General features: G+C 34.2%; 2 protein-coding genes across 2 annotated transcripts; one reads left to right on the forward strand and one right to left on the reverse strand.

Moving 5' to 3' along the window:
* LOC136811740 (major facilitator superfamily domain-containing protein 6-like) lies at positions 1-2,210 on the reverse strand. Its single transcript, XM_067068360.1, has one exon. It carries the CDS (start codon positions 2,090-2,092, stop codon positions 365-367), a length of 1,728 nt encoding a protein of 575 aa, XP_066924461.1. The 5' UTR covers positions 2,093-2,210; the 3' UTR covers positions 1-364.
* Positions 2,211-13,225: 11,015 nt separating this feature from the next.
* Positions 13,226-18,256, forward strand: LOC136811723 (myc box-dependent-interacting protein 1-like). Its single transcript, XM_067068344.1, has 7 exons — positions 13,226-13,405; positions 13,886-13,966; positions 14,161-14,215; positions 14,702-14,796; positions 17,522-17,617; positions 17,961-18,023; positions 18,191-18,256. Exons 1-7 carry the CDS (start codon positions 13,313-13,315, stop codon positions 18,254-18,256), a joined length of 549 nt encoding a protein of 182 aa, XP_066924445.1. The 5' UTR covers positions 13,226-13,312.

Genomic DNA, 18,256 nt, shown 5'->3' on the forward strand with positions numbered 1-18,256 from the left:
TTTTACAGATTAAAATTGTTCGATAACAATCCGTACATAAACGTTTGAAAAAGCAACACGTGAAAGTAACTAAACCTCGAATTACATAAACTCTACAGCAAGTTTCCACGCTAGCGAGTTTATGTACCGGAGGATATTGAAGGCGACGATAAGTGAAGCCGAAGCAAAACAAAGTCAACAGTTGATGTACGGCTCTATACTGCCTTGTTCAACTAAACAGACAACGGTATTTTTGGTGTTTTTACCACCGTCAAGCAAAGTGGACGGTGATTTTGGTAACATGTCAGCTTTGCTTTATACCGTCTCCTTCGATTTATCTCGAATACATAAGATCGCTATTTACACACTAAACATAAAAATAAAATCACTTGAAATGTTTTTCACTTGTTTGTTGTGGGGGCTCACCCATTGTCTTTGAGAAATCCAAATTTTGGTCATTGGCATCAAAATAAAAATCTCCACTCTCATAAGAGATAGGTGGCACATCATTACTTGTTGCATTCGAATCGTTGGGAATGAAGAACAATTTATTACCACCATCCTCAACGTCATTATTCTTAACCAGATTATTCTGATTTTTATTGTTCTCGGGTGCTATATTTTCTCGGCATATTTGTTGATTCAATAACGATTTGGATTGTTTTCTATTGTAGACTGTCACTATCAAAAACATTAACAGAAACACTGGTATAGAGCCAACACCGTATAATTTAAACGCTAAATTTGTTCCGTAATAATGTGAGAATACACCACCCCCAATGGCGCCCACAGCACGCCCAAGACCATAATAGAATCCTTGCAAAATACCTTGAACGGCTGCTTTATAGCCTTTCGGAGCTGCTTTACTCAAGTAACTTGTCAATGCTGCCCATACACCGGCATGAGAGAATCCTTGTAGAATGTCTAAAGGTAATATCAACCAAGGATTAACAATCATTGATATGAGTAAGAATCGAACGAAATTGATTAGCAATCCTGCATATATGATTTGAACATGAGTTACTCGTTGCAGTAAAGAGTCAATAAAGAAGTAAGTTAAAGTCTCTGATAAATGATCCACTGCGGAGGAGATTCCAAATAACGAGGGAGGAGCTCCTAGATCTTCTAAATGCCAAAACAAGAAGACACGCGTAAGACCCATACCAAGTCCAGCATAAAAAGCAGCGAATACAGTCGCTGTGTAATTAGGGGTTAAAAATATATGAATGACGTCACGAGGAGTGCCATGTAAAGTCTCGTCATAATCACCAACGTCACGAAAATTGAAACGGGTTGCTACTAGTAACGCAATACTCATGAAGAATAAAAAGAAATAGAATGCGTAGGTGTAATCTTTACTGATGGTCACCTCACAAACGGTGTACATAGGTAAAGCATCGATTGTAAATCCAACAGCAAACATAGCTGAACCCCACCCAAGGCTACCAAACATCCTTTGACGACCATACCGATCTTTATTGTCTCCAAGTGCATTTAATGTCGCCGTATCTGCTAAAGTCGGTGCTGGTGATGCAAAGAATTCACCAACGATTGTCAGAAAGAGTAGAACCCAGAATACTGAATGTATACTATCCGTACTGAAGACAACATTTCCTTTTCGATGTGGTTTTATCGGCTCCTCGTGTGGTGTATTTTTCTTAAGAAATTCGTTAACTTCATCTGTTTCTTGGGAAGTTATCTCTGAGATGTTTTTAGCCAACATGAGATAACGGTGGCATGTTTTATCGGAAGGTTTGATCATTCCGATCGGGAATACAAATGCAATCCAGCAACATATGTTAAACAAAAGCATAACTTTACGTATATTCAATTTGTCGGCTAATGAACCAAGACTTGGTGCTGAGATGAATTCGATTAATGGTCGACAACCAACTAAGATACCGCTTTGTGTTGGATTCATTCCGATTTGCTTGTAATAGACACCAAGAAGTGGGAAAAAAGAACCATAAGCCGACCAAAAGAAATAGTAAAATACTTTTGAAACAAGTAGTTTTCGGTTGACTTTGGAGCATTGTTTTTGCATAATATCTTTGCATTTCTCCTTAATTTCATCACCATATTTGGCAGCTTTTTCTTCCTCAAGCCCCTTCATTTATGTCTCTGCACCAATATTTCCAATATTTGCTATTCGATTTCCATAAAGTCTTATGATTCAATTCAATTCATGCCCCATAAAAACATCCATAGAGACATATTTCTTAGCCACTTCCCTGGGTAAAACTTCCAAGAATTGGCAAGATGCAATTAATATGTATCATCTTCAGCATAACTTATCTCTTGCAGGAAAAGAGCTGAAGCAAATACAAATTAGATTTTTGCAACACTAGAACTCATGTTATGTAGAAACACCTTTGAAACAATTTATGAAACACAGTAAACACTGTTTAGGCTCGTAAACGTTATGTTTGACCATTTTGACCAAATAACTTTCCTGGTTGAACAGATGTTACCCGTTCCGCGCTGCTTCATTATGTCAAATCTCAATGGAAGGCATGTAATGAAGGGAAAAAACATGTTTTCATCAAATGGTGCAAAGGCCTTAAAGTGTACGTGCTTTAAAAAAGGAAATACCAAATTCAAAAATTTATTCATTTATCATACACGTATTTTTTTATATAAGGAACACGTTTATATAAGGAACTCGAGGCTGAAAATGGTCCAAAAAATAAGGAATTGTTTAGAAACTGCTCAGGCTGAGAATAAGAAAACAAGTTTTAAGGAACAGTAAGAGATGGTTATCCAAACTTAGCAGCTATGTAAATAAGGAACTCGATAAGGAACTTTGAGGCTGAAATTCTTTGTAAAAATAAGGAACTCCAGGCTCAGAGCAAAGTTAAGGTTCCTTATATAAAAAAAACGTGTAATGATTGTCATTTGAGCATATCTACAATCAAAGTCATATTATTTGAGAAAAAAGGGAAATTCCCATAATCTTATAACAACAAACAATTTGGAAGGGCTCTAAAATAGGTTGGAATGGTAGAGTTTTAACTCTGAGTTTTAACACCAGACTTAAGACTTAAGGATCTGGGAATCTAAAAGCTCAAAATTGTTCCAATTAGGCTCAGAATATAGCCTGGAAGTCAATAAACCCCTCCCGAATCGAAATAGTCGAATAAATTTATCAATTAGCCCAAAAGTGACTTTCTCACCCGAACTTTAGATTGCTAAATACGAGGAATTAACCAAAATTCTCAATATATTTTGACCAAGATTGTATCACCTTGTAAACCTGCTACCCGAAGAGTATATTTTTATAGACAAAATATTGTCCTTTGTTTGTTAACCCTTATCACAGAACCAGTATCACAGAACCAGTATCACAGAACCGGTGGAAAATCTCCTCGGTGAAAAATATATTTAATTTTCTGATTCTTGTAACCGCGACCCTAATAATTCTCACTGCATTTAAAAGTTGTAGTCAAAATTTTCACCAATTAAAACAGTCAATTTTCAATCTCAATCTTCATTGGTACTTAGCTCCACTGATTTGATCCTTACTGCCTGAAAAGTGAATTACTAAGGCTACTTTAATCGATTCCTTATTATAGAACAATTTCTGTATGTCATGGTTGAGATAGCTCTCTTTCGTTTGAATCTTTTCTATACTGTGACCACCACCGTTTACCATTTAGTTTTCTCTGAAATTTGGTGGAGACGGATTATATAGGAATTCTTTGCAAAAATGTTGAAATAAGTTTGCCATGACGTGCAGATCGAGCCATCCCTCCAATTTTTGGTGGGAGTCGAAAACCTCCCGAAGTCGTCGGTAAAATCAGACGAAGCTCGATTAGATGTTTCAGCAAGAGGTTTTTGGGTGACAGGCCAAAAAGCATTCTTTGATATAAGGGTTTTTAATCCACTAGCTAAAAGATATGTCTCCCTCGAACCACAACGCTGCCACATGATAAATGAAAACGAAAAGAAACGTCACTACAACAATAGAGTGATCGAAATTGAACATGGCTCACTAACACCAATGGTATTTTCTGCGACTGGTGGTTACGGTCGAGAATGCGGCAAAGCTATTCGACGGCTTGCCTCTATGATTTCCGAAAAGAGACATTCTTCAAGAATTTAATTTGCCTTTATTTAACTATATATCTATTTATACGAGTATTTATATATTTATTGCCAGTTTATTATTTTTGTTTGTCTATAGTTTATTTCTCCAAATTTTATAATAGTCTAATATCTAAAACTTATATAGGAATTTAGAACTTTAATTACATCTATCAATAACGATGCGTTTATAGAATTCATAAAAGTATCGAACTTCACAATCGTCTGGGAATTTACTCGAAAACCACAAATAAATTTCTAAGCAAACGTGTGAAGAAAGATTCAAGACGTATTTTCATGTGTGTTCATTCAGCCTTTCAATGGAGTTTTAAACAACGAGTAACTAGAATAGTTGAAAACTGTTGGAAAAAACATAACTCCGGAAAAGATGAACAGCAAACTAAAACCGCTAGCGAGAACCTAACGCTACAGAGAAAGACTTCATACACGTAAGGCTGTTGTTTTAAGCCCGATGTCCGCTTTCGTGCGAAGCGCGCGAAAGATTTTTCTTAACCGTTTTTGCCTGAAGAAAAGATTACGTCATAAAAAAGTTTCGCGTGAACAAAAAAAAAGTTGAAGGAAGTTTTTGACCAATGGAATTGCTTCTTTTTTCAATCAACCAATGACGTTACAAATACCATGAAAAGTTTTGCGCGCTTCGCGATTCGTTGATTCGTTGAATACGCACTTAATAGAATCGTTATATTTGGCGTCACTGTGTAATATTCATACATCCTGATATCGGTGATATACTCATGGTCGCAAGCTGGAAATAGAACACGGCACGCGTGAATAATTTAAACCCAATTTAAAGCGAGATAAATAAATGATGGACGTACCTACAGTAGCCTTTGTTTTAAGGGCTCTGACCATAGTCAGAAAATTGATTTTAGTATCTGAACATAAAAGTTATGTTTTAGATTCTTTAACACTTTTAACAAAGAATTGCCTTTATAAATTGCTTTTTAATCAAATCCCTTAAGAGTAATTAAGAACTTAATTGCTAAAATGACGTTATGAACTTTAAAAAGACGTTAATAATATGTTGCATCACCTTCTTTTATAAAAAGTGCTAAGTTTTAATGGGTAATTAACCTTTTTGTTTCGAACTTTTTTCAAACTGTTCGCAAAGAATTGAAAAAAGATGTGTCAAAAGTTATGACTGTTTTTTTAAGCAAAATCCAGATGAAAAATTGATGAAAAACCACTATTTTGAAGATTTCGAGACAAAGAAGCATTTACAAAAATTTTCCGCAAAAATTTTTATTGTTCGGTAAAAGATACACCATCTACTGCGAAAATTTTTTCAAAATGTTTTTCTTCGCCGCCGAAATTAAGCTCTTCAAAGTTGAAATACTCTTCCTCGCAAAAGTCTTCATTTTCTTCTTCATCAAACTTTTTCAATGCAATTTTTGAATTTTCAGATTCAGGAATAGTTTGTCTAACAGAAAATGTATAACATGCCATAGTCTTGTTGGTTACATCAGTCAGAAAACACATTTTAAACACGGCAATTATGAAAAATTCACTATGGTCAGAGCCCTTAATGAGTGCTCATTTTCTACCTTGAGCCATGGAGGTATAAAGAAACAGGAGAAGTATGCTATTGTAACCATGCTCGCCCTACGATTAGAAATATTACGAGGTATGCATGCTCATAATCTCATATATCGTGCATTTTTAATGAGCTCTTTTGTTGATAGGTGAAATCTTATTGGCTAACTTAAGTGTTGGAAATAAAATGGGACGAGATTCATTGTTTCTGACATTGGTGTAAGAAAATATTTGGATTAAAAAAGGGCCTGTAAACTTTGCAATCCTTCATCAAATGACAAGATTTTTCGATCAACATTTTCTTCAAGGTGAACTCTATTGCTTAATACTTACCTCCAAAATTCTCCAGCGACTTTTTGTCTACAAATTGGGTCTGAAATTGTGTGTGCTTATATAGAACTTTTCATTTTCTGGCTTGAGAAAATATCTTTTCAAAACAAAATTTAATGGATGACAAAATTGAACGCACACTTATTTCGTGGAACTAAATTTTATTTTATTCTCGTATATTAGAAGGCTGGAAATCTTCGATGCTGATAGTGAGAATGTTCAGAGCAAACTTGAGTTCTACTAAAAAGTCCTATTTCATCGGGCGAGCCTAGAATTTCTTTTGATTTATTACATAAAAGAAATCAAAAGACTTTAACGACCAATTACCGACAAATTCATCTCCTGTCTTTCTTTATACCTCTATGCTTGAGCAAAAAGCTAAACTGTGGCGACGGACTACAAGAAATTAATCAGTATTCGCTAAGTGAGCGTTGAATAAAATATAGTCTGAATCGCATCAGACCTCTACAAAACCGCAGGTAGTAAAAGAAGCACAAATTCGTTAGAGGATGCAAGCAGCCTAAATGAAATAGGGATTTGTCTCCACAACGTACATATATTCTTACGATGTGTTACTCACGGTACCCATCTACCCATTGTCCCCCTGGGGACTCATCCTGTAGTGTAAACATCACACAACATAAGAGCCCCCCCCCCAGCGGACCTTCAATTTACGCAATCTTGCAAATTTCTTTTTTTCAAATTCACGCACGCATTTATGCAATATGCTTTTTCGCAATTCACGCAATTTCTGTAAGCACTAAGTTTTCCATGCAATTATCAACGCATTCACGCAATTCTTTTTTAATTTCCACGCATTCACGCGAGTGAAACATTCACGCATATATACGTAAACTCCACGTAAACCGGGTCCAACATAAACATAACATGCCTATCTCACCTGTTTGGCTCCAACTTTTCTTCTTCAACGACATTACAGAGTATGTTCAGTATGATGCTATTATTTTCACATTTCGTTTTCATATCTTTTCATTATCTTCCTCCTCTCAGTCTTTAAAAGTTAATTACTCAATTATCAAGGATGACGTAAGTATCTGAAACTCGTCGCAAATCATTTATCACGTAATACGCGACAAATACGCGCCATTCATCGCAATAAAAAATTTGTCACTTTGCCCGAGCGTTATAATTTTAATCTCACTCTCCTCCGTAATTTTATCAAAACCATTTTACATATAATCCAAAAATGCTAGGAATGTCAAAAAACACCTACGCGTGAGTGCTCTTCAAGAAAAATACGTACTTGACACACTGGTTATCGGTACACAGACCGCGATTGAAGTGTTGTGGGATGGGGCAGCAAAGTCTGAAAGTCTGCCAGTACCAAAAATAAAAAGTACACAAGAAACTTTGTGCTTTCTACATTGATGTGTTTTCAAAAGAAAACAAATAAGTAGGCCATTTTTAGAATAGTCAATTAATTCAAATATAAAGGTTGTCAAAAACTGTCCAAGTTTTTCTTGGAAGCTAGCTTTTCCTTCTGTCAGTCTGTTCTTCTGGATTTAATTTTTTGTCTTTTAGTTTTACGCCTTGCCCTCCTGCTTGCTTGTGTCCTGCTTGTGTCCACTGTTGTCTTCTCTACTTTACTCTTACTTTCTCATCTTCCTTCACCTTGACAGCATGCGCTCATATTATTTGACTCTGTATCTACTTTACTTACAGCCTGAAAATGGTTGTTCCTAGATGCTTTTTTGTGAATGTTTCCAGCAGGCAGTGTCAATCAAACAAATTGAACCAATGGAATGTAATTAAACGCGACCAAATAATTACGATTCAACTGTCGCACGTAACCCACTCTTAATCGAACGGTCGGTTCCTGGGTAATATTTGACTGTGTTTGAATTACGTTTGATTTAGATTCGATATAACTGTTGATAATGGTTCGATATATACTAGCTAGATTGACCGCAATAGACCTTTTTTCAAAGAGGACGTCCTGTTGAATAATTATGTAGTCCAGCCATAAAAACATGGCATAATTACTGTATCATGCATATTGTAATAATTATGCATGGTTTTATCATTGTTTTTCTGCTGGACTACATAATTATTCAACAGGGTGGCCTCTTTGAAAAAAGGTCTATTAAAGTAGCCCACCCTCTCTCAAGTGAGTTACGGCATGTCCAAGGTAAAAGTGAACCAGTTCCACTCACTTTCAAAATGTCAAACATGGCTGGAAAGAAGCGCCATACAGGTACATCAAAATGCCTCGAAAATGTCAATACAATATGAAAATTGCGTAATCAGAGAACGTATGTCTCGCTCATTATAAAAAGGCTGACACAAACTTTCAATAATTGGATTGTAACATCAAGTTAAGTCTCTTTTGTTAAGTCACCAGGGGGTAAATAAAACAGACCTTGATACATTTATCGTTCGTTTCGACTTGACGATTCGTTTAAAACTCAGCCTTCTAAATATTTGGGGTATGTAAAATACGTACAAAGAAATTCATACTATTCCAACCCGGCGAATCTTTAAAAAAGAAGCGAACAATAAAATATAATTACCCTTTCCAAATAAACCTCTTCGGTTGCGAGCGTAGTCTACTCTGACGTAATTGTAAAATTTATGTGATGGGAGTTTGACATAGTAATGTAATGTTGTTTGGGGAATTATGAAGTTCTCTGGAATTTCGATTGCATTTATTCAGGTTGATTTTTTATGACTTCTAATGGTACTCTTTCTAACGAGTTTGATTACTCTGTTCTCACACTTATGTCTTTTTTTCGCGTCCTTTTCCGTGATTACTTTTATTTATATTTTTAAAGACAGGTAAAGAAGGCATATTGATGTAACTGCCATATGATGTATATCAACGTGTTGGGTGTTAGAAAAATTTAAGTTGAGGCTATAAGAAGTTATAGCCCAAAAACCTGTATTATGACGTCATAAACATTACATTACATAACATTACGTCACGAAACTTAAAATTTAAATAACTCATAAACTATTAATGATATCAATATGAAATTTTGACAGAACAAATATATCGTAATTCTCTAGAAGTAAAATTTTCAAAATCTCCTGAAAAATGATGATGTCAGCATTTTTAGACCATTTTCGATTTTTGGCTATTAAAAATGACGTCATCATTTTTTTCAAAAGATTTTTAACTCAGAAATTTTCTTACATGTTTATATGACTTTTAGTTCACGCAGGGCTGCAAATAAGCGTCGGTCATCGGTCAATGTCCGACTGAAAAAGCTATTTGACCGACTGAAAATCTTTTGTGTCGGTCATGATGTCCGAATGAAAAAAGGAATAAACCATTAACTTGAGAGTTGAAAATAAATCTCTTACACCCCTGTCTCTTACTTAGCCTATTCTTTTAATACGCACTTCCTTTGTAGTTTTCAGGGTGTTTCTAAGTTAACTTTTATCGATTTGCTTTCTTCGTTACTTTCTTTGTTTCTAAGATCACTTTTATCAACCCGCTTTCTTTGTCACTCTTTCGAGGGTGTTTCTAAATTACTTTTGTCAACTTGCTTTCTTCTTAACCTTCTTTGTTTCTAAGATCACTTTTTATCAATTTGCTTTCTTTGTAACTTTCAAGGGTGTTTCAAAGTTAACTTTTATCGACTCGCTTTCTTCATAACTTTCAAGGGTGTTTCTAAGATCACTTTTATCAATTCGCTTTCTTCGTAATTTTCAAGGGTGTTTCAAAGTTAAACTTTTATCGACTCGCTTTCTTCGTAACTTTCAAGAGTTTTTTTAAGACCATTTTCATCAACTTGCTTACTTCATAACTTTCAAGAGTGTTTCTAAGTTAACTTTTATTAACTCGCTTTCTTCTTAACTTTTAAGAGTGTTTCTAAGTTAACTTTTATCAACTTGCTTTCTTTGTAACTTCCAAGGGTGTTTCTAAGATTACTTTTATCGAATCAATTTCTCTGTTTTATACAGTAACAAACTGTTCAAAGGTAACTTTTATTTTTCCTACTTGCTTTCTCCGTAACTTTAAAAAAATATATACACTGAATGACCGACAGGATTTTGAGTTTGACCGACAGGATTTCATTTCTGTCGGACGTGATGTCCCATTGACTAAAAATATTTATTTGCAGCCCTGTTCACGAGATATTCAAATTTTTAGTTTTATGACGTAATGTTACGTAATGTTTATGACGTCATAATATGGGTTTTTGGGCTATAACTTCTTATAGCCTCAACTTAAATTTTTCTAACACCCACCATGTTGATCTACATCATATGGCGCTTCTTTCCAGCTATGTTTGACATTTTGAAGTTGAGTGAAACTGGTTCACTTTTTCTTTGGACATGCCGTAACTCACTTGAGCTAGAGCTTTGTACGAGCAGCCACCAATATGCCATTAGAAAATCAGATAAGAGTGAGTGCGTAATAAGCAGTTCCATCAATATGCCAAAAACATTTTGTTCAACCACCTTCACTTCAAGATAGGCCACTATAGAATGAACTTCCTTTTATAGGATGAACCATATTCATGTGGCTTTCAGCCTTGCACTCCCATCGCAGAGCCTATTTGAGATATTTTACTAACTAGCCCAGAGAAAAATTTATACCTTTATTATTTGAATGCATGCCTTTTTAATACTCAAATATAAAAAAATTAAACAACTTTAACTTGGTCATTAGTCAAAAAGGTCGTTAAAATTGATTAGCCTCTGCGATGGAGTCCAAGGCTGAAAGCCACATGAATATGGTTCATCCTATAAAAGGAAGTTCATTCTATGGTGGCCTATCTTGAAGTCAAAGTGGTTGAACAAAATATTTTTGGCATATTGATGGAACTGATAAGGGAGATTAATGCATGCAAATGCAATTGAATTGATCAAACGTAAGGCAAGGCCCATCCAATTCGCAATTGATTGTTTGGTTTGTGTCCTAGAAGCTTTGAAAAATGGGTTGGAAATTTGGAACCTTTTTTTCATCTTCCCACCAGAAACCTCAATTTTTGAAATTCCTTAATAATAATAATAATAATAATAATAATAATAATATCTTTCTTTAATGTTGGGGTAAAGGAGGATTAAGCAATCATACAATCCTGGAATCCGCAAATTTAAAGAAATAGCCTAAAGCCTGGATCAACAAAGACACGCGCCGTGACCGCAAGATAACTTCTAGTTGTAGATTAAGGGGTTGTTCGCGGCGTGTGCTTAAAGGAATACAGCTGTGACTCTCTGTTTTAGGTGCTTAATTTTTTTTTTAAGTACGGGTTACACCGGATATTTTCTGTGCGTGAAGTGGATGTTGTTTATAGGAGAATCAAAGCAGTCAGTTAAAAAAAACCACAGAGATACCGTGAGATTGGGTAACTTGCATCAGTGGAGGGTAACATGCATAGCCCTAAAATGAAAGACCTGGCTGGTCATTAAAATACAAAGTTAAATCAAAACAAAAATGGTAGAGTAGAGCTGTAAGCGGAGCTGAATGTAGTTTATTTTAATGACCAGCCAGGTCATTCATTTGAGGGCTATGCATGAGGCCCCCCAGAGGACCCTCAATTCACGCAATCATGCAATTTTTTTTTGAGTTTCACGCAATAACCCAAATTTTCAGAAAATCAGAACATTTTTGGGAAAAATCGGGGAAACCTTGGAAAATCGGAAACACTGCACACAATCAGTGGAAAACAGGGAAAATTCATGTATTCACGCACAAAGTAGCCCAGATTCACGCATTCACGCAGTCAGAAAGTGGATTTTCTCGTTCACGCAAGTTTTTTTCAATTCACGCATTCACGCTTTTTTTTTCAATTTTCACGCATTCACGCAACCGAAAATGCCCGTTCACGCATTCACACAAACCACTGGGGGGGCCATGCATGTTAGCCTCCACTGATGCAAGTTACCCGCTCTCACAGTAGTAGTTATCATATCATGTGAATAGGAGGTAAAATTTATTTGATTTTTCCGGCTCAAAGTGAAACACTTTTTCTCAAAAGTTTCGAAATTTTGAATTTGGAAATTTAGAGTTGGTCGGAGGACACGAACCAAACTATCAATTGGGCCTGGCCTAATTAAAGCAATCGAAAATAATTGTAGCAAGCGAACGTAATCGAAGCAATCAAATGTAATTGAAGCAATCAGACGTAATCAAAGCAATAGAGGCGTGGTATAGTGGTCATTGTCCTTGGTTGCTGCACAGGCGACTGAGGTTCAATTCCCACTCGCAGCGGTTCACTTGGCAAGTGAATGAACCTTCGCCCGGGTCAGCCCATGTCATGTGAGGGGAAGTGGGTAGTTAGTCCAAGGTGCTGACAGGGCGTTCATTAAAAGCGTCTATAGTTGCGAAAAAATAGGCCTCAAAGCCTCCTGCAACTCAACCAAATAGAAATAGAAATAGAATTCAAACATAATCAAAGCAATCAAATGTAATCGAAGCAATGTAATGTAATCAAAGCAATCGAACATCAAATCCTGGATTATATTCAATTACAATTCAATTGCGTTTGACGGCTCACTTTTAATTTTTTAAAGTCATTGTTAAACATTTTCATTTACCATGTACCAAGCTTTCAAATACATAATGACTACTGTTTGTTCTCACATAAGCACCAAATAGAGGATATACGGTTAAAGAGGTCAAAGCTTACCTTTTACTTTGCAAAAAAAGTGAGGCTTAGCTCTCCGGTATTATGGGCCCGATCCTACTTAACTTTTTTGGTTAATTCTAAAAACCTCATTACCACACCACCATCTGGAAAATGGAGAGGCTAAAAAATATACTGACGAAAGAGGTGTCACCATGAGAAAATTTCGATTTCGACCCTCTAATATGCCTTTAAATGGCTAATGGTCCTCTTTTCCAGAAATAAACCTATATACTTTATGTATGAATCATGATATTTTGTAATTGACTTATTATGTGAGGGAGATATCATAGGAAAAATCTTAAAAACCCTTGCGTGCAGGGCTCCCACAGCTCCTCAAATCTCCTCAATTCTCCTTAAATTTCAAATGTCTCCTCAATTCTCCTCAAATCTCCTACTTTTTCTCGAATTTCTCCAATATTTCCTTCAAATCTCCTCAATTAAATTTGACCAAAAATAAAAAAACATTCAAGGTAGTCAGTCGGGTGTTTAAGATAAAAACTGCAATTATTGCTCTTTTCGGAAATTATTGCCGAAAACGGCTCATTGGCTAATTCATCAACTGTCATTTTGGACGGATCCCACTATGCACCACTACTTTTTCGTCTGAACGTTTCAAGCAAATAGATACGCTCTTTCAAGCTTTTCAGATTTTAACAAGCCTTCTAAGCCTTTTGGGCTGACTTTCCAGCGCAGCTGGTTTATTCTATATATCATAGGAAGCAAATAAAAATAACTTAAAGATTGCTACCTTACTGAAAAACGAGATGTCAGAAAAGAATGATGGGAAAAGTGAGAGAGGTTTACTGGCTAGAACAGCAACTTATACTTCTAAAAAAGCTAGAAGAGCACAAACCAAGGTATTGTAATTGTTTTTCAAACATTTAATGGTTTTGAGTAGGTCAAAATAGTCCTAAACTCAAATCAAAAATCAAACAAAAACTTTTATCAAGGATACAACACATCCGATAAATCCTGCATAGTGATTAACTAGCCAAGCTTTCATTTTTAAGATGCTGGGTATTTTTAAGCACTTTTTTACCACTGTTATGTGTTATCTGTCATGGTGTACTAAAAGTCAATTTTCAAACCGATACCAAAAAGGTGGTAAGGAAAAGTGCTTAGAAAATACCCAGACAGTGATATATTGTTAATGGCATTTATACTTTTCTCCTCTTTTTGCATGCTGCAATTACGCACAAAATTTCTTTGACAAATATAAATTTTTAAGTAATTTAAAAGAGAATTGGGGTGTATCAAATGTATTTTCCTGCACTCCTAGAATCTTCTTCATTGTGATTTATAGAAATATTATAATCAAGTTTTGTTCTTTGTTTCAGCTGAAACAACGTGTTGGCAAAGGGGATGAAACAAAAGATGAAGTCTTCGATGAATTTGTATTCAACTTCAATAAGCAACAGGCTAGTTAAAATATGTTATTAGGATAAACAAAGATTTACGTCTACTTACTGTGATGATATTTTTTCTTTCAAAAATTGTTATTTCTTAATCTAGCTACTAATTAAGAGGTTTTGGAATTGATGAAATTGAATAATGCTAGCTTTTAAGCTGCTGAGTTGAAATAATTACATATTAGCAATGGTTTTTTATTCAGGCATCAGCAACAAGACTACACTCGGAGCTAAAAAATTACATGCGGTGTATTACTGGTAAAATTTGTTTAATATTCACCCTAATTTTTTAAAACAAGATTTTTTATTACATAGACCCTTAAATCAAGTTTATACCTTAAATGAAGAAATTTTGGCTGGTAATTTGATTTAACGAATGGCCAAATAAAGTCTTTTAAAAGAAGGAATTTAATTTGGTTTTCTGGGTAAAAGTCTTTCAAAAACCTGTATGTATTTGAAAAGATTATATTTGCATTTCTCTGTTTGAGCTTGCTCCCCTTGTATGAAAATGGCCAGGCAGAGAAACTTAATTTCGTGGATTTTGGATAAATTACCAGATTTTCTTTCTGTCAAAATTTCTTCTTTCAACTCAAGCTAGAAGTCTGATCCTAATTGGTTTGATTTGTTCTTCTTTCTATTTTCAATGTCAATTTAGCTGTATGTATGTTTCAATTTTACCTGAAATAATTGTTAAAAGTAGTGTTTTTGAAAGCTTTTTGCAACCTTCTTTGATTCATTTTCCAGCTATGCAAGTTGCTCATACAAATTTTGGGGAGGCTGTGAAGGAAGTGTATGAGTCAGATTGGAGTTGTCGTCCAAAAATGGTTGATTATTTTAAGGTAACTTTACATTAATTTGAAATTGTTGATGTGCAACTGACTAACAAAACTTCTGTGGTTCACTGGCAACATTTTACTGCATATTATAGTGTGCTATAGCACAATATTTACACTGGTTCACATTTACTGCCCATTTTACTATTCTATTTTTTTTGGACCTACCCCGGTGGGGTGGAGGTCCTATAAATTAACATCTGTCCATTCGTCCGTCCGTCCGTTCATTACCAACTTTTCTCGAGATTGGCTCATTAGTTTTTTCTGATTTTTTGCAGAAAGATGCATAACTATAAACCCTCGAATGTGATGGAGCCCAATTTTTGGGCAAATTTGGGCCAAAAAACGGCTAAAAATGGGTTTTTAGGACTTTGTGAAAAATTGGATCATTAATTTTTTCTGATTTTTTACATGAAAGTAGGGTACCATCATAGGTAAAAGATGGCTCAAGCAGATTTATGCAAAAAGTTTTTGTTGGCTCAAAAAATGCATGTTTATCTATAAGAATCACTATTAATAAGCATACATCAATGTTCTTAGTCAAATTACTGAATTTCTTTTATGAGATAGATATTTCTTTTGCTCATGAGGCAATTACTTTTTTATGTTCTGGTTTACAGAATCGCCGACGTTTTTTTTTTTGCAAAAATAAAATAAAAATAAAATTGGATTTCACAAATATTTTATTTATTTATGCTCTTCCTTGTACTAAACAGCCATAAATAGGAAACTTTATAGAAAATTACATTTTATAAAAGCAAGAAGGGCAAGTAAAATGGTCAGTGTCCAGGTCTTTAATAACTTAAACACAATTTCCCTACTAAAAACGTTCTTGAATGTATGTAAGTTTTCTCAAAACATATTTTTTTAATTTTTTACAACATTAAAGTTTGAAAAGAGCAATTTTTTTTTTCCATCCTTCGGTCCAAAAGATCATCTCCAAATGTCCGTAAAAACCAGAAAATAAAAAAGTAATTGCCTGAGGGCTTACTTTTAAAGAATATGTGTGTTTAGACATGAAATTTTGGCTGCTTGATGTGTTTTTATAGAAAAACTGGGCAATTTCGATATTTTTTTATAAGCACATTATCAATTACTTAGGTATTAGCTCTTTTTGAGATTGGTTCTTTCATTCTTTATGATTTTTTGCACAAAGATGCATAACTACCGGGTGCGCCACAAAAAAGTTTCTCTCTTTAAAAAGTTTTTTTTTTGAAGTCTGAAAATTTTAAAAGAACCATTCCTATTTCATTGGAAAGAAGAAAGATAAACTAAAATTTTGATAGGTCATCGTTTAAATTCAGTTCATTAGATCGAAAGTTATGCTCAGTTGAATAAAAAAATAACTTTCTGAAAGTGGTCAAGAACGTTAAAACTCGACCTATCAAATTATAAACAGAAGCATAATTACATGGCGCATCATTATTTTCGTTTCAGCCATTAAAAATGATAATTAGCTGTCTAAATGACCTTTTGTTATATAAAGGAAGGTTTAATTTCAATAAAAAGAAGAAAATTCGTCGAAAAAAGCCAAAAAATCTGATAAAATTCATGAAAATACATCAAATATGTGTTTCGAGGTACATCCATCCTTACAAAGACTTTATCCAGTCTAGAACCAGAAAATTTTCGTAAAATTAAATTAAAGTGATTTTGATGAAGATTTTAAACCCTTTTGACCCATCAGTTTCAAATTTTATGTATTTAATTACTGAAAAATGCTCTTAATCACGTTAAAGGCTATTACGATTGCCAATTTTAAAATAAAAATTTGATAAGTCGATTTTTAACATTTTCGAGCACTTTCTAAAAGTAAATTTTTTGTTCAATTGAGCATAACTTTTAATGTAATCAGATGTAATAAATCGAATTTGGTAAATAACCCATCAAATTTAAGTTTATCTTCTTCTTTCCCATGAAATAGGAATGGTTCTTTTAAAATGTTTAGATTTTGAAAAAATTAGTTTCAAAGAGAGAAACTTTTTTGTGGCGCGCCCGGTATAAACCCTCGAATGTGACGGAGCTCGATTTTTGAGGGGAAAAATTTGGGTAAGTTTCAGCTAAAAACGGCTAAAAAAGGGTATTTTGGATTTGTGAAATATTGGATATCGTTGGTTTGTTTTCAGATTTTTTGCATGAAAGTAGGTAAAAGATGGCTCAAGCAGATTTTTCTAAAAAAATAATTTTTCAGCTCAAAAAACGCATCTTTATCTATAAGAATCACTATTAGTAAGCATACATCAATGTTCTTAGCAAAATTATTGAACTTTTTGATGAGATGGATGATTTTTTGCTCACGAAGTCTTCAATATGAAAGAGTATTTTAAGAGCTTGAAATTTTGGTTTCTAAACGTTTTTTTATAAGAAACAAACGACTAATTTTAATAGATCGTTTTACTATTTGTGTTCTGAATGATTATTTAATTGTCACGCTCATGTAGATATTAATTATATATGTGTTAAATGCATAACCAGGTAGGTCCATAAAAGTATCACTTTTTTCTTGTAAAAGTATATTAGATTTCCAACCACTTTTGTTTTCTCGATCAGTTCAATATTAATAACAACAATCAATCAATATTGCTTGAGGACTGCCCTTATAAATTTTCCAAAATAAAGATTCCCTAATAATAGCATATAACTACTTATAAAGTTAGCTCATCTCTTAATTTTAACAATTAAAATAATGTGCTTCCAACTCATCCTTTATTACCAATCTCTATGTCAATAGGAATATGACTGCAACTGGACAAAACTAAGGCACCGTGTTTCTGAAGAAGTTCTTGAGCCACTTACGTCCTACCTCAAACCCTTTCCAGATGTCAAGGTGAGTTTGTCAAACTTATTTATCTTTTTGACTTGACTGTAATGTGATTTAAAGTGACATTGCCCTAATTCAGCGTAATAATTTTTCTGTTTATAGACGAAATCCGTTCAGTTGAGATACAAATACACTATCATCATCATTGCCATTCAAAAGAGGATTTTGGTTCAAATGACCCATTCTAATCCTAAAGTTAACAGTCGAGACTCTTAGTTACAACACTGCTAATAAGTTTCAAATTTGATCTAGGTTGAAATTCTTCAAATACAAAAGCGCTGTTACTCTCCAAAAATATGTTCACAAAATAAAGGCTCTAATTTTGTCTCTGATTTTATCATCATTTTAGACAAAAATCAGCAAAAGAGCAAGAAAATTGGTAGACTATGATCATTCAAGGCATGCAGTTGACGTAAGCATTTTTTCACTTAAGCATTTTAAAAAAATATATATTTAATTATTATATATTTATATCTTTATATTGAGAAGAATTCTTGCAGTTGGCACTGTTAGTTTGATAATTCATTATAATATAATATAATAATTATTATTATAATTTAATATTTTGATCATTTTTAGACGTTGCGAGCGAAAGGAGCAAACAAATCCAGTGAAACGAAGAAACTGCATCAGGTACAAACATAA

The sequence above is a fragment of the Clytia hemisphaerica genome, unplaced genomic scaffold (assembly GCF_902728285.1).
Source record: "Clytia hemisphaerica strain Z4C2 unplaced genomic scaffold, Clytia hemisphaerica genome assembly, whole genome shotgun sequence".
NCBI classification, from domain to species: domain Eukaryota; kingdom Metazoa; phylum Cnidaria; class Hydrozoa; order Leptothecata; family Clytiidae; genus Clytia; species Clytia hemisphaerica.